Source organism: Meleagris gallopavo, chromosome 3, assembly GCF_000146605.3.
Source record: "Meleagris gallopavo isolate NT-WF06-2002-E0010 breed Aviagen turkey brand Nicholas breeding stock chromosome 3, Turkey_5.1, whole genome shotgun sequence".
Lineage (NCBI taxonomy): Eukaryota > Metazoa > Chordata > Aves > Galliformes > Phasianidae > Meleagris > Meleagris gallopavo.
Genome location: NC_015013.2, coordinates 26,126,790 through 26,144,576, shown reverse-complemented (window position 1 = coordinate 26,144,576; position 17,787 = coordinate 26,126,790). Strand labels below are relative to the sequence as shown.

Below are 17,787 nucleotides of genomic sequence, written 5' to 3'. Positions count from 1 at the left end.
GTCGGATCTCGGCGGTATGGAACGGGGCAGCGATACGATAAGGGCTTTCAGCGCAGTGCTGCTTACAGCTGCTGGGCTGGGCTGGCAGTTTTCCCGGCGCTGAGAGCTTGAGACGTGCCGTCGGGTTGACCTGGTGGCTCTGCGAACGGGTCTGCGCCTCCGCTCCCCGTCCCTCCCTTCATAAAAGCATGAATGGCTTTGGAATGGGATCTCGGCGTATCATTATTGTATAGGAAAGCTGGAATCAGCAGGCAGATGTTGTGTGGCAGTGTCGTTTTTCTGATTGCATAATGCCGGTGGGACTGTTTCGCGGATGGTGGCATACTGAAAGATAGCTCTCGTCAGCTTCGGTTTGTTGTAATGCGGTAGGCTTGGAATAATCCTGTCAATTAATTAATTCGTTATGCTCTTCCTTTCAAACCACTAGAGTTTTTGCTTCTTCTGTAAGTTACTGGCGATAGTGTGAGAGGGAACGGCCACAAGTTGCAACAGGGCAGGTTCAGGTTGATTGTTAGGGAAAATTTCTTCTCCGAGCACTGAGGCAGTGGCACGGGCTGCCCGGGGAGGTGGAGGAGTCACCGTCTCTGGAGGTGTTGAAGGAATGTGTGGATGTGGCACCGAGGACATGGTGACGATGGGCTGGCAGTTGGACTGGATGATCTTCGTGGGCTTTTCCAGCCTTAATGGCTGTGACTCTACTGATGCTTTGAGACAGGAGTCCTCAAGTAGCTGGCAAACACCTGAAGAATATTCATACTTCTGTAATCCCAGTCCTGTATTGTTATAGATCCCAGTTAAATCAATACGTGATCAGGAGGTTTGCTCGCTGTACGGAGTAGAGCATGTAAACATTCACTTGCTTTTCTTGTCTGGGGTTTGTCTGTTTGCTCATTTAATCCTCCAGGAAAAGTCATTGGGATTTCTTGCCTGCATGGAATGGCAGCTGTGGATTTGTCATTTCTGCAACAGTTTTCTTGGGGCATACTGAGACTGTCAAAGTGAAGCAATTAATATATTTCAAGTGACTTCTAGGACTAGGAGGCAACAGAGCTCTATTAAGTTACTTTCAACAGGATTCTCTTTTCTTTCAAAACCATGAATATTCCACACTTGAAAATCCAACATCTGTGAATGGTTTTATAGGCCATGTAGATAGAAAAGCTGTTGCAACACCTGCTAGATTATCACATTTTACGATGAAGCAATAGTATAACCTGAGAAGCTAAGCAGGTGATTCACCGGTTGTCCTGTGCTCTGGCTTCCCTGCAGAAGTGCCTACAATGTGTAAAAGTACACAGGTGTGCCCCGATGCTTGTTGGTGTGTTGTCTAGTCTAGCTATAATTATTGTTTTGATTTGTTCTGGTGTTTCAGCTCAGCAGTTTCTAATGCACTTGTCCATTTTCTTAGTATCTTACTCACTGTATGGTGCCTTATTCCGTACAGATAAGGATGACAGAGCTGTTTGTTGCGAGGTATCTTGGTTAGGTAAAGTATTATCATCTACCACAATGCCTTTCACGTTGATGTTGTCACCTGAAAATCGTGATAGGCTTTGTGTGTAGGGTTTATGAGGCCGGGTTCATTTCAGAATGCTTGATTATGCCACTTAAGGGTGAGGAATAAAGCAGGAGAACATTATGTTGTGTTTAACATCAGTTGTCTTTACCACTCCAATCAGTTATTGCTTTGGATACAAACCTCTAAATTTCTGCTGTAAGCAATCAGGGGAGGACCAGTCTCTTAACTCTTGTTAAACAACAAATATTTAGGTGCTAAAGCAAGTGTAACTTTCCATCTGAACTGAGATCAAAGACTGCTGAGAATTTGGCAAGCAGGATATGGTTTATCCTGCAAGTCTGGCCACTGAAAGCATCCTTTATATTTATTTATGCAACAGATTTTCTTTCCTTGTTCATTATAGGGCACTCATATTTCCTTTTCTGATCCGGCAAGGAAAGCCGACACCGTTTTTCACCTTCCTACTAGCACTTCTCTTCTGTATATACAATGGATACCTGCAAGGCCGAAGCTTAAGCACCTATGCAGAGTACCCTTCAGATTGGTTAAAACGTCCTTGTTTCATTGCAGGTAAGTTAAAATATCCTATGAGAACATTAGCAGTAGAAATTTCCCTTTATCTTCACAGGTTTTTGTGTTTTTTTTTAAAGCTAATATTAAAATATCTTCAATCACATTTTAGAATTTTTCTCACAGCATTCTAAATAAGCTTAGTTATCTTGTTTGCTGTAGTATAGCTGGAAGCTTTTTAATCTTTTTTTTTTTAATAGCTGTGAACTGAGAATTTTTTCTCCGATGTCAGCACTAGGTGAGCTTACGTTGTTCTTTGACACCAAAGTGGATGGTGCTTATGGGTTTAGAACAAATCAGAGATTTTCCACGTAACATACTGATTAAACTAAATTTCCTTTTTTCTTGATGTCACAGATATTGAAGGTTTGTACGTGGTCAAAAAAAGCAAATTTATGGAGTTATGGCAGTTGATGAATAGCAGCATTTTAATGTCAAAAGACTCTGTCATATTACTGATGTACTTTGTCAAAGAGCAAAACTGCCCCACAAGGATAAGTTGATGGGGTTGATCATTCAGCCCTATGGGGAGGTTAAGTTATAGTTACTCTTGGAGTCAAGCATGTAATTAAAAGAGTAAGATGACTTCATTGCAGCCTTCCAGTTCCTAAAGGGAGCCTACAAGTAGGAGGGGAGTCAACTCTTTACAAAGGTAGATAATGGCAGGACAAGGGGAAATGGTTTTATGTGGGCTGGATATTGAGGGGAAGTTTTTTACCAAGAGAGTGGTGAGGTGCTGGAACAGGCTGTCCAGAGAGGTTGTGGATGCCCCTTCCCTGGAGGTTTTAAAGGTCAGGTTGGATGGGGCCCTGGGCAGCCTGGTCTAGTATTCCATGTGGAGGTTGGTGGCTCTGTCTAAGGCAGGTGGGTTGGAGCTTGGTGACCCTTGAGGTCCCTTCCAACCCAAGCCATTCTGTGATTCTATGTTTGTGTGCAGTAGTCATTGCCTTATTTTTTGTTTCCTAAGCATCTACTTTTACCTACTGTCAAAAATAAAACCATTTTCCAAGATAGTCTTTAAAGAAGGGTCTCTATGGTCTGAAGATAAGCCAGAATATTTTCTTTTTTAGAGTCAGAGTGTTTCTCACAGATTTCTCATGCCTTGTACAGCAAGAATAAGGAAGTTTGGCCTTTACTGCAGTGTTATTGTGGATGACAACAGAGGATCACTGTGCTAAATGCTGTAATGACTGAGATTAATCTATTTAAATTTCTTCATCTTGTGAAGATTAGGAAGAAGTACTGTATGTGCTCTAAAAATGGAGAATGTGAGGTACAAGGGAATAACTTCAGTGGGAGGTAGGCAGCTAGATGGGTGTATCTGTAACTCAGTACTTTTGAAACTTCAATCTCCTTACATTTGGTTCCAACAACAACAACAACAACAACAACAACAAAAATCAAAAGATCAGCTGATCAAAACCATTAAAGACAAGTCCAATACAGAGTATAAAACTTCAGCTTCCGGTATTCTAATCCAGTACCTTAATCAAAAGATGATCTCAATGCAGTGCTGTAAACATGAGTCATGAGGCATAAATTAATGCCTTCTTACTGCAAGATCTTTTAAAATGCTATGTGATAAGCCTTGCTTGATCTTCCTTATTTGTTTTTTCATTTTGTTTTTGTTTTTGCTTTTTTGAATGCTCTTTTTTCAAAGATTTCTGAAAGGTACAAGTTAATAAATAGAAATATTTAGGTTCAGCTGCCTTCAGTTGTGAACATTTCCATGTACGAATTTTGTTTGCAAGTAGTACTAGTTTAGAATATATTTTTATATGTATTTCCTGTACTGCTAGTCATAAGAAGTGTTGCTTTAATGACTATAAGAACACCTTTTAAGTCAAAAATATTGCTTTTGAAGGTTACCCTGAAAAGGGGAAGGATGAGAGAAAAGTGGGTATTTTTTATATACATTTGCGTTTCATTGTACTGCTATCCCTCAGTAGATCTTATATGAAGTTATATGAGGATCAAAAATGGCTGTGTGTCAGTATGCAGCAAGACCAACTAAGTTCTGTAACTGAAAGCTGAAATGAGATATATTTGCTGTGAAGACAAATTAGGAAAGGTGAGGCTAATTAACCACAGTAGTGGAAGTTTGCAGGGAACTGATGTGTTTTCTATTTGTGCATCCTTACTGAGTTTCTGTTTGCAGCTGTTTAAGAGTTCATTGGTTTGGAGCAGTTTCATAGTTTTTAATGCAGTTCCCATGTTTCTGTGACTTCTGATTTCTGTGAGCTGTGTTGGCTTTGTTCAGAGCAGGGAACTAGTCTGTTTTGAAAGAAAACTGGAATGTTCTTCTTCAAATGCAGTACAACACTTGATAAAACCATTGAGATCCAGAGCAATGTGGGAACAACATTGTGATCCTTAAGCATATATCTCATGCCAATAAAGAACTTGTGAAAAGCAGGAGTACTCATGGCACCTTGAAGTGGTTGATGCTATTAACAGGGTCCTATTCACCTGCACATGTAATCAGTCATCTGCAGACTGTTATCCCCTTTTATACCAGTGTTCTTTCTTAAGTTGTGTGTACTTGCAGTCAGTAAGTTCTTCCTTTCTTGCCTTGCTTTAGCTTCATCAAACTCTTGCGTTATACCTTATGCTGTTCTAATTATTTTGAATCCCCATTCAATTGCTTTCTCCTGTTGACAACTAACTCTGTCAGTCAGGCAACACGTTCCAACTCTGCTCTGTACACAGAGTAGCCATGGAAAGAGCATGGGCAATGCCATTATCTGGGTCCATGGAAGTTGACCTAGGTGTTGTGTCTATACAGCAACTTGCTTTATGTATTCTTGAAGCCTGGAATGGAGAGGTGAGTCAGAAGGCACTTACCATGCTGTCACTCTGAAATAGCCTGCAGAGCACGAGTACATTTTTTGGAAGACAGATCCTATGTGGGCAGGGGTGATTGGGAAAACAAGAGCAATGAACACGTAGTAAACAGGAAACTGTCCTTCTTATGCAAGTGTTTTAGTATTACATGAAGCTTTAATTTCCAGGTTTAATACTGATGCATGAAAAAATCCTTTTGAATCATAGAGTATCCTGAGTTGAAAGGGACCTATAAGACTCATAAAGTCCAACTCCAATTCCTGCGTCATGTGTCTTGAGAGGTCATCTGTATCTCATGGTGCATCCTGTAGATCTGAGAACCTACCGATGTACACAGACTCCTTCCTGTTTACCTATCAAGACTTACCTTGGGCAGAAGCTAAGTCATGCAGATCATGGCCCAACTCTTAATTTTGTAGAGTGGAGTCTCAAGAGTCAGCCATGATGAGGACATGAGAGTACGGACAGTGAAGTACAGTGCTGCCAAAAGGCAGCATTCTCAGAACTGTAGTTGCATTTCAGAAAAATTAAAGGATCTTCAATTTTAGAATTTAGAATCAGCATGGAACTGATTATAACTTTCAGTATAGAGTTTTTTTCTTGTGTTAATACTGGATTGTATTAGTAGAAATATTTTACTTTTACTTTTACACTTGAGTGGAATTAATTTGTGCGCTATTCAAGAAAATTGATTTCAAATTACTGTATAGATAGAAATAATGATGCACATATCTGATAGTACAAATAACATCCCTTATTTTTCAAGGTATATTTTCCTTTCCTTTTCTGGCAATTATCAAGTTGGTACACAGCCACTAGTGCAAGAGAAGCAAACATTTTTTTTATACTTGAATATAGTAAGAGTTCAATACCCTCTGTCTGGATAGAGATTTATTTTTGAAAGAAAAGACATTCAAATGATATGCTTTCCTAAAAACATTTGAGTTGCTCTGTACTTTTGAATCTTGATATTTGAATTCGACTGTGAATTCGTGTTGATCTAATATATTGGCATCTATTCTATCAAGTAATTATATTGAATTTATGGTTGAAAGGGTTATGATAAATTTTAGTATAAGATGTATAGCATTTACACAGCTTGATTACTAATGAAAACTTCTTGCTCTGTACTATGAGTAAGAGATGTGCTTGTTTCTGGTCTACATTCTGCTTGTAGTGTAAGCAGCCTGTAACAAGCCAATCAAGCAACATTTTAAACTTACCAACATAAATATGGAAAGGGCTTTCACACAGCAACTTTGTTTCTCTGTAGAGCAGTCGGATCCTTCTTAATTCACATGAAAGGAGGCAGCTAGGTCCCTTTGGTAAACATCACCAACAATGGAAAAAAAAGCTGACAATCAAACAGCTAACAGAGATTCTACTGGGTTTCTGTGTATTGAAAGAGAATCGAACAAATTCTCAGCTACGAAACAGTGTTTTTTAACCCAGTCACCACCATTAGCTGTGCATTTTTTTTGCCAGTGGTGAACAAGAGCCTGCATGCCATGCTTATGACAATCTACCCCAGCAGAGATAACCTGTTATCACCCCTGCTGAAATGCACCACCCACCTCTCACTCTGTGAATGCATCACTGTTTGGTCTCCAGGAACATTTAGCAAGTGCAGATGAATGTCAATGGGTGCAATTTTTTCTGCATGGAGGAATTCATTTCTGTTACTGGCAACTGTGCTCCACAAGGTAACAGGAGGAATGGTTCTGTATTTTCAGTCAATAAAGACAAGTTGATTGGTGCCTGCTTACAGCTTAGGCTGGAAGAGAGGCAATCTCTTTGTGGTTAATATGAAGTCCATTATGTTATGGCTAAAATGATTAGAATGTAACTTTCCCAGAACTTTGTTTAGATACTGTATAGAAAGATCTGGTCTGACTGTACGTGTTTCCCTTCAAAGCAGCATGCTGCCAGACATAAATGGAGAGCTTCCCAGAACTGTTCTCACTGGACTTCATAGGCCTGCTGTTAAGTTAGAACTGGGATAGGATACATCTCACTTTGCACGTATTTCAAACAATGTTAAGGGATGCTTGTTTCAAGCTGGCTTTCAAAAGGTTTACAGCTTAATTTGTGGTTACAAATGAAACTTCGTAGAAATAGTGTATTCCTGAGAAAGCTGCCAACAGCTTCTGTTCCCCAGTAGCTGCAGTGATAGCAGCCTGTTAATTATTGTTGTCATTGAGTTAAAATGTTGGCGGATCTTTTAATGAATGGCATGTGCATAAAGCAAGCACAAACAAATGGTCTTTGATCTTGCAAAATGAATTCCAACAGCTGTGTGAAGCATCTGAAGGCAAGTGTTTGCCCTCATGGAGGCCTTTGAGGTTTGTGGGGATTATCTGATCAGACCAGATACATTGATAAGATTGACACACTAACAACTTAAAAAGAAAAAATAAATTTTTTTTCCTGCTGTTTTACGCCTTGACTAATGTAAGATGTTGTGCATGGTTTTCTTTTTCTTAATGACAAGCCTGTTAGACTCCTCAGTTAGTTTCAGTTAGTTTCTGTTGAGATAGTAAAACTCCCAAATGACTCAGAGCTGTTTAATGTTACCTTGTAATTAGGTTAATGCATTTCTTTACTGTACACCAACCATCTTTATCCCTTTTGCTAGTATTACCATACACACACTCATGGCAAGTCAAATATGGGGGAAAAAAAAATCCCAATTAAGTGCTAGCGTAAGCATGCTTTTTCCTGTTTTTCTGTCTTGTAGAAGCTAGATCACAACTAAAGCAACAAACTACTCTGAAATCAGTTATCTTTGTTCTGTGGATCTTTAAATGTGAGCAGTATTCAGTTGTAGAATTAACAAATTTGTAGAGAGTGTTGCTCCTTTGTCTGCTTCTCTTAGCTCTTTATTTCACCTTCACAATAAGTCACAGAATATCCTGATTTGGAAGGGGGGCCACACAACAAGCTTTGAGTCCAACTTGTTCTACAAAGGACCATCTAAAAGCCAAAACCTGTGTCTGAGAGCACTGCCTAATAAATAGTTTTTGAACTCCAGCAGCATGGGGCTGTGCCTAGTGCCCCAGTGAGCTCATTCCAGTGCTCAACCACTTTCTGGTGAAGAACCCAGGGAAGCTGTAGGCCTCCATGAGGCCTTCCCTCAGCCTCCTCTTCTCTGGCCTAGTAAAAAAAAAAACCAACAAAACAAAAGAAAAACAACACCAAAGCAAGGGATCGCAGCTGATCCTCACACACATCTCTGTAGCCCTCCTTTGGATGCTCTCTAATAGCTATATGTACTTCCTATATTGTGATGCCTGAAACTGCCCACAGTTTTATGCAAATTGGGTCTTAGTATTCATTCTCTGTTGCAGTTATCTTAGAATAAATTTCTGGTTTAGATTGCAGAGATAAATCTATTACAACCTGGTACTGAATTTGAGAAATTGTGGCAGAAATTCTTCCATAATCTTAAACTACATGGTCCCTTTTCGTCCCTTTTCGTCCCTTTTCCTCCTTTCATTTTATTTGGTGAATAATTTCAGGCTCAGAGTTTGTTAATGCTCAACAAGACTAGGTTTAGTAAGTTCCTACCCTTAACTTCTAGGAGCATGATGATGTTATCTTTGTTAGTCTTGCATCAGAATCTACTGTATTTTTTCATTCCTAATAATTACAAAACAGTCTGCTGCAGGAACTTTGGCACATTGCCATTTAAAAAGAAGTCTGAGGTGTGTCATTTTACTAGGAATGAGAATGACCATTTTTCCACGTTGTTTAAAATCTTGATGTGTTTGGTTTTCTATACTGAAGTTAGAAGATATACATAATACATATGTGTATGCATGCATAAATATGTGCTTATATTTGTCTATCAACCTGAGAACAACACTTTATACTCAAAATAGTGTTTCTGTCAAGAGACTGGTTGATTACTACAAGCCTTATTTACCCAAGAGCTCATTATGAAACTGGGATTGTCCATAGAGTCACTAGAATGCTTATAGTCCTTTACATTACTATATTATGACTGCTTTGAGATAACATGCCTAATATTTTATCTGTTACTTTCTTTTCTGATTATTTTCACTCAGTGTACTATCGACTAATATTTTGAATATTTCTTTTCAGGTTTCATGGGGTGGCTGATCGGCATGGCAATCAATATTCATTCTGATCATATCCTTAGAAATCTGAGAAAACCTGGAGAAACTGGTTACAAGATACCAAGAGGTAATAAATAATCTATATAGCAGACAAAGCATTTTTCAGGAGGAGTTCCCGGACTGTTCAACCTGGAAAAGAAAATACTTATTATGATCTTACAACAGATGTAAATACCTGATGAGAGGCAGTGAAGATAAAGAAGCCGGGTTCTTTTTAGTGGTGCCTGCTGACAGGCAAAAAGGCAACAGACGCAGATGAAAACACATGAAATCCTATATGAACACACAATTCTATTTATTTTTAAGTGTAAGGGTGGTCAAAGAATATACAGCAGATTGCCCAGAGAGACTCTGCAGTTTCCTTCTTTGGAGATACTGAAAACCTGCCTGGACATTTTTCTGGGCTTACAGCTGTAGTTGACCCTGCTTGAACACGATGGAGTTGCACTTGGTGACCTTAAGAAGAGTCTTCTAACATAAATAGATATTCCAATCTGTATATGTGACCTTCTAAAGCTTGGTATTATCTTTTTAGAGGTAATAAGTTATGATTTGAGAAGAAACTTATAATAGCAGTTTGTCTACCTTAGGAAATGGTTTCTTAGAGTTCATATTATTTTTTCCACCAAGAAGATAATTTTATCTTTACATGGGCACTTGGATTTGCATCTACTGCAAATGAATACTACCGTGCTGTGAAATGTTCAGGAGGAAATAAGATGTTCTTTGCTGCTTGATCAAGAGAAGTTGTTTTTTTTGATATTACTTATCCAAATTAAGCGCTGGAATTCTGCTTTTGTTTTGTGACAAAAGCAAAGTAATTAAAGCAAGGTCAAAACATGTCCTTTACTACAGTTGGCAAATATTTGTTTGTTTGGTCCCATTGGCACGGTGCTTACTGTGATGTCAGTTTGTATGCTAACTTTGGAATTAGGGTGAAAGTTCTTACTTTATAAGTCTCCCATCGGGTGAGTACTGACTGTTTATGCCAAATCGGCTGTAAAATATACCTAACACAAACTGATAGTTTTATTTTGTGAGGGTCAGTGTTGAAGTACTTGTAGTTAAGATCTTTAAGTCTGACAGGATGCAAGAACAAAAGGGCAACACATCTTAAGCTAGAGGCTAAATTTGCAACTTGAATTTTGAATAATATTTTTCATAATTTACCTGAGATGCATCATTTCTCCGATTTATTGAAGTATTGTATGCTAAAGAAGCATAGGGATATTTTATGATACTATTTAAAAGGGATTACTTTTTTAATTTTTTGTTTATTGAAAAAAAAAAGTTCAGTTCATAGTCGGTGCCAGCTTGATGTTACTGATTTAAGGAAGCATGAAATCACTTCTGTTACTAAGTATATTGGCTTTTTTTTCTTCTGATTTCTAAAGGATAAATGGAGCTAGATAAGAATTAAGACCGAAACAATCCTACATAGTACAGCCTGAACTGCAAGACACTGTTTCTACTGCTTTAAAAAATATATGAAGAGACACTGATGATATGAGTGGTCTTAGATTTGCAATAAGAGTACTATCAAAGATCTCCTTGATTAATGTGCTTTTAAATCCTGCCCTTTTTGCCTTTAGGAGGAATGTTTGAATATGTCAGCGGAGCCAACTTCTTTGGAGAGATCCTGGAATGGTTTGGATTTTCTCTTGCCTGCTGCACTATTGAAAGCCTTGCATTTGCACTGTGTACTCTTTTCATTTTGGGTTCAAGGGCAAAGCAACACCACCAGTAAGTGTTTGTTTCTTATAATTTCTGCTGTTCCACACTTCATTTCCATTTCACAAATTATACCACAGAGATGTTGCAGAACAAGTCTAGTGAAAAGCTGTTACTGCTGTGGAAAATGAGAGAATACTCTGAGCAGTATTAAACACGACAAGATTTCAGTAGGGTAGTTAAGCATAAGCGCACAACATACAATAAGGTGGTCAGGCTATTCATTAAATGAATGTGGTTCGTTTTGGACCTGTGAAGACCTACTCTGACCTGCTCATAACCTCACTGATATACCAGGTTGCCCAGGGCTTCATACATTTGAGTTCAGAGTCCCTCTGAGGACAAAGATTCCAGCACCTCTGAGGAAAAATACCTTTTTTGAGTGCTTTGCCATTCACATAGGGAATAATTCTTTTTCCTTATGTCTGGCTGGAATTTTCTGTGGTGCAACTTTTATCTCTTGACCATTTTCTGCACACCTCCAAGAGGAATATGGCTCTCTCTAATATCTTTGTGGATAGTGGGTGACTGCAATTAAATGCCCCACTTAATCTTCTTTTCTCCAAGTTGAGCAAATCTAGTTAATTCAACCCTTCCTTGTGTATTGAATGTTCCAGCTACACAGCTGTCTAGATGGCTATCTGCTGAACTCTTCCTGAGTTTTTGGGCATACTGAAAGCCCAAAATTGGATGCGGTAATCTAGATACAGTTTGACTGCTGAATAGCGGTGAATAAGCACTTGCCTTAACTAGGGGCTCTATACATGTTAAAGCACTTCAGTATGCAGCTAGCTATTGTCACTGCAAGGATCCATCATGTTCAACTGGTAGAACTTGATGTTCAACCTGTCCACCAGAATGTCCCTCCCCTTTTGTGCAGAGCTGGTACCTAACTAGTTAGTCTCTAATCTGTAGTCTGGCATGAGGCCATTTCATCCCAGCTGCAAGGAATTGCATTTTCTTTGTGATTTTTTTTGCTCCATTATCTTAGGTCTCCTGTTTCAGTACCTGTATGCACAAATAACCCTGTGTCCTCTTCCTCAGCAGCCCAAGTGGTGAGGAAAGAACCAGTCAGGTTCTTCAATCTTTCCTCATGTATTATGTTCTTTGGACTCAAATTCCATGGTTTGTTTCTGTGTATCTTTAGCCTTGGTAAAACTCTTTCATGTTTTTGTAATTAGAGTGTTATGAAAAACCCTAAGGGTTGTTAAAGGAATTAATTTGCATTAAGAGAATCAATGGTTTGTTTTTGTTTTTTAATAAAAGGAGTGAAGGGGAGGAAAAAGCAAAAGCAAAAATAGCAAATCTAAGCAAGTTTCAATTTTACAAACTTGGAATAAATTACTGAAAAGTAATATATATGATATAATAGAGTATTTCTGATGTCGCACAACTGCAGGTAATCATGCAATGCATGCTTTCTATAGAAGTCACAGAACTTCCTCTTGTGTGTCACTAGGCAAACAGGCAATGTGCACTTATTTGGTGTTGAAACTGTAAGCCAGCAACAACATCAAAATCAAGTTGTGCATTATCGTGAGAGTTTTGTTCCCTGCTTATTCCAAGTTCAGTCTTTCAGTTAATTTCTGTTAATGTGAACACTTGCAACTTTGAGGAGCCCAGATTACTTAACTTTTTTCTATATTAGAGAAGCAGAAGTAGTACTTGAAAATAGGAGTAAACGTGTTTGTCATAAAGTGATGTAATAGCATCTATTAGTGTAATGTGGGTTTTTTGGTTGGTTGGTTGGTGGTTTTTTTTGTTGTTGTTTTGTTTTTTTTGTTTGGTTTGTGTTTTTTTTTTTGGTAATTGTCTGGATGTGAAAATATTGATAGTCGTAGAAGGGAACTAGTAAAGCTACTGTACTGTTTGACTATGTGAGCTCTGACTGGAATTGAGGGTTTTTCTATCCAGAACCAGGTGTTGATCCAATGTGTAAATTATCTCATGCTTGCTTATGCCATCATTATAAAACTGGACTAAATCCTTTGGATATTATTTTTTCCTCTGCTTCTAAAATACAAATAGGAATCATTACAATATACATTTTATTACAATAGGCTGTTCCTTCCCTGGCTGCTCTCATCACACCTACTTGTTTGATTTCTCATTGTTGGAAATGGTAGCTTTGTTTTGTTGTACCTCACAATCAGATTTCCTTAAGCGAGTGTGGTAAATAGCAGTTTTCTATCCAGAGTAGGTTCTAAAGACATTTTTTTCTGGCTTGGATTCAAAAATACATATTGATTAAATTGAATGCATTGTGCAGTTACTTAATTTCATTGAAAGTATTTTGAAGATGCAATACTCAACAGATTTGGACTTTTCTTTCTTTTCTTTTCTTTTTTTTTTTTTCAGATGGTACCTTGAGAAACTTGAAGACTACCCAAAGAACAGAAAAATTGTGATTCCATTTGTGTATTAGTTTATTATTTAAATACCATTAGGTTCTGATGGTAGCAGCATTTTTAAATGGTTACTTCTTGGAACAAGTAACACTTTATGAGTGTTACCCAGCTAATATATTCTCATCACTGTGACAAAGCCTTTGTATCAGTGCTGTTAGTTACTGCTTTTCTTTGTAATGAAAACCCCAAACTCAGCAGGCGTGGTGAACAGGTGCTTTTGCAGTGGCACATCACCACCATGAGGACGTAAGACAAGACATCTGAATTCATATCATGGAAACTGTTGTACAGGATTTCTGATGCTTCATTTTCAGCCTATAGTTTTCTTGTGTTCTTATCTGAGGATTGTGCTATGACACAGTCACCTTCAGTGTTCAGTCTGGCTGCTGTGATCAGTTTTCTACTTGCCCACATACACCAGTGGGATTGATTTGATCGCCTTTCTTTTTCTTTCTTCCCTTTGCCCTCCATTTCTAGGAGATCAGATGCAGACCAAAGACATTAAATGAATACAGATACTGTGAGATGAGAGATGTTCTTCGTCTCCTCTGCACTCCTGTGAACAAAACAGAGATAAAACTTAATGCTGCTTACATTGATAGCTATAGCAGTGCCTTTCCCAAATAACAGATTGATTTTAAACATCTACCTCTGGAATTTCATAGCCATCTCAAATAATACTAAACATGTGTTTTCTGCTTAATATTATTTTAGAGGGCATTATTTATTAGGGATAAATGGTTCTTTTTAATATTCTGTAGATTTTGCTTACTATATAGTTATTTTAAAAAGCCTTTTCTTATTGATAGTGAGCTAAATTATTTTATATTTAAAAAAAATGGAAAATTATAGAGCTTGTTTCTTGTTTTATCAATATTAGTTCTTGCTCTGCTATATTTTTATTCTGAAGAACTCTGGTGGTATTTCAAAGATATGATGGAATCTTAGGCATACTCTTGAGTTTGCACATATTTGTATCCTTTGCATATTTGTGATATTCAGTAACTTTTTAGAATTGGAGGAAAGTCAGTTTTTCTGCAGAAACCTTAAGGGGAAAAAAAAAAGCTCTCTGCACATGTACTTGGGAAATCTTTCTTCAGGACAAATTGGTAATATAATTTCACTGAGTTTTCCAGTATTCCATCAAGCTTTGTTCAGAGCTCAAAATTATTATTATTATTTTGTATGAATTATTCTACTACCAGAGAAATCAAGGTAATACAAGGGAAGAACTTTTACCTTAATTTTTTTTAGATTAGATGTATATACATTTTAAATATATCCAGGAAATAGATGGTGAAAAAGTGCTTTGCTACCCAAACTTTTGCTTAACAGTAGTTTCTTCCTTCTCTCCTTGGCACAGTAATTAGTGCACTGAAGCCTTGGCTATCGTTACAGGTTTATTCAAGGGTATAAAGAAGTGTAGCACATTCTATTATTATTGACTGAAATAGTCAGAGAAAGGAGGGGAGCAAAACTGTCATTCATGTTGCAATGATAATTTGCCCAGCAGCTCAGCCATCAGACTGTCAGCTGCTCCTCATAATGATTATGACCAATAATGCTTTCTTCCAACATCCAGGAAGCTCAGCTGAGGGAGAATCTAGGAATACCCATTCCTTTGAAGCTAGTGTCTTATATATCCAGGTATTTGTAAGCCCTATTGCATCCTTGTGGCAGTTCTTAAATATGGGTATCTAAACATTCCAGCTATCAGTATCCCTTTCAGAAGAGCAAAATGCATCAACATCTAATCTAAGTGTTTAAGTACTTGCGCGGTTTACAGTGAACTAATATTTGTATTTTGGGGTTTAGTTAAAAAAGCACTAATGCTTTTTTTACAAACAGTAACAACCAACCAGTAAAAAATGACTTGGCTACAGCAATTTAATCTGTAATCCCTCCTTGTTCACTCCCTCTAATGAAAAGGTGAAGATTCAGGAGGTGTGTAACTATTTATAGGTGGTAGACTTCTATTGTAATTCACAGGAAATTTCTACTGATGCATCGATTTTCCTTCTGATTCTATGCTGCTAAATATTTATATTGATTAAAAGTTTAGCTTATTTAAAGTGTTAATTTATGGTTTTCCTGTAGCAGAGTGGAGATCTGAGATACCTCTGAGGTGCTTACTGGTTAACTGGAATATTAAAAAATAAAATGTAAACAAAGAACAATCTTCTGCGCTTTTTTTAATGTTCTAATTACACTGCTGTAACCTGCCACAACTGAAGTACAGAACTGTATTTGAGGCAGTTTGTTCATACTACACAATGCAGCCAGGTGACCACCACTAGTGAAAATTGCCCAGAATGATTGTATAAATTCTCGACCTTTTATTTGAATGCTGTTCCTTTTTTGTTTGTAATACTTAATTTGTACTTTCCTCCCATTTCAGGATCTTTGCCAGAATTTATCTATCTGTGAGAGAATATATTGAGAGGTCTTTCTTGAAGGAAAATGCAGTGTAAAAATGAATTCTGGTTTGCTGTTTCCAGAAGGAGGAAATGTGTATGCTCTCTATGAGGTAGTAAATAGCTATCATAGTCTCTAACAGACATCTCTACTCACATTACCTACATCTTTCCCAGAGATCTCTACTCATAAAAACAGTTTGTGGCATCTGGCTTGATTACTGTTAGCAGTCCTTTTTCTAACTTGTGGAGGGTGGCCAAGACTTTTGTACCTGTGAGTTCATGATCCCAAATAAGATCTTGAGGACTATAATAGCAGTTATTTCAATAACAACTTTACTATGTGAACTGGACCATATACATTCAAAAGAAAAACAAAACAAAATTTTAAACAACCCACCCATTTAGAAATCACAAAATAGATTTCTATATAAAGATATGCAAGATAAACTTATATAAAACAAAGTATGTAACTGATGTTCTATACTTGCATATAATAGTGCTTCCCACCACCCAAATCTAGTTTACTACAGGTGAGCAAGAACTGGATGCCAGATGGAGCCAGGACTTACACTGGTATGAAGGTGGCTCTGAAAAGAAACCCAAATTCCTGCTGCTCTCAGCTTTTCTTAATAGCTATTTGCTCCTGATGAAACGAGTTTATGCAAGTTTTTAAAAATAAAATTATGCAATAAACAATTGTATTGTACTTGTGGGCAAAAGTCGATTGCATTCAGCAGTTTTCTTAAACTGAAACTGTTGCACATTATTTTGGAAGGGAGACATTTCAAATCTTGATTAATTACTTTTAAAAGGATTATTAGCAGAAGTCCATAAAAGTGAAGTAGTTGTACTTTCTTTCCTAATTCTTCACACTAGATGAATTGCCACCACAATAGCGTTCACTTCTTGTTCAATGTAGACAAGTAATTTGCAAAGTGTAATCTTATTTGCTCCTGTATTGTACATAATCATAGAATGGCCTGGGTTGAAAAGGACCACAATGATCATCTAGTTTCAATCCCCCTGCTATGTGCAGGGTCACCAACCACCAGACCAGGCTGCCCAGAGCCACATCCAGCCTGGCCTTGAATGCCTCCAGGAATGGGGCATCCACAACTTCCTTGGGCAACCTGTTGCAGTGCGTCACCACCCTCTGTGTGAAAAGGATAGCTGGGCTTTGGAGCATGCACAGCAGCTGATAGTCCGTAGGTAATATGAAGTCTGTGTATCACAGCATTAATCCTGCTAATTTTCCTGAATGTTCTTATTTCATATACATACCAAAAGAGATTAAAAAAAAAAAAAAAGTAACAGTGCAGATTACAAACTGTGTTTTATTTTCCATCAAGCAATAATGTCATGTGGTGCCTGTGTTAATACAGTGCTAACTTGAAACATAAGCTGCATTATCTAACTTCTGTTAAATGTGAAATCCAGTTAAATACTCTTTTGAGTTGCTTTATCAGGGCAGCGCACAGATGTGGATTAACTGGCTACCTATTGCACCACAGCTCTCAGTTCCCAGTAAGCACTGCCTAGAGCAAATACTGCAAGTCACAGTAGCACCTGTGAGGACTGTCTCCTCCTCTAGTTCAGAGTTTCTGCTATGTGTGGACTACCGAGGCAGACAAGAACTCATCCCACGACAAGCTGCAGCATGTCAGCAGTAGAGGGCTTTGTCAGTTGTTCAATCCTGCTAAATGCTATCAGTTTTTTTATTTTGCAATGAGAAGCGTCAAGGAAGAAAACAAAGTCTGTGATGCTCTTGCTCTGTCCAGTTGGTTGAGTGAGTTGGAGAGACTGGAAAGGAAGGCTGTTTTGTGGAACTTCATTTTGAGTACTAATGAGGAATAACGGTGAAAGCCAGAGACAAAAGCCATTCCTGACTTGGCTCTGCCATTTAGAGCATTTTATCAGCTCCCAGGAAGTCATACATCTTTGTGTGTTCCTGTTTTTGTCTTAATGTTTCAGTAACTGCAAAGAGCTTGGCAGAAGAGATCCATATGCTGGAGTTGAACAGGGAACAGGGAACAAAAGAGGCTTTAAACGCTACTCAGATAAGCCTCGTATTCCACACTGACTTTAGGGAGGTGAACACCTTCCCCACCATTCCTGTTTAGAAGCTGAGTATTTACTAAAGCAGTGAACTTTGTCAGCTG

At 38.0% G+C, this 17,787-nt stretch overlaps 1 protein-coding gene across 1 annotated transcript; it reads left to right on the top strand.

Annotated features, from left to right (window-relative positions):
- Positions 1 to 1,512: 1,512 nt before the first annotated feature.
- SRD5A1 (steroid 5 alpha-reductase 1) lies at positions 1,513 to 16,634 on the top strand. Its single transcript, XM_031552784.1, has 4 exons — positions 1,513 to 2,089; positions 9,038 to 9,139; positions 10,665 to 10,815; positions 13,162 to 16,634. The coding sequence occupies exons 1-4, from the start codon at positions 1,840 to 1,842 to the stop codon at positions 13,226 to 13,228; spliced, it is 570 nt and encodes a 189-aa protein (XP_031408644.1). The 5' UTR covers positions 1,513 to 1,839; the 3' UTR covers positions 13,229 to 16,634.
- Positions 16,635 to 17,787: the final 1,153 nt, after the last annotated feature.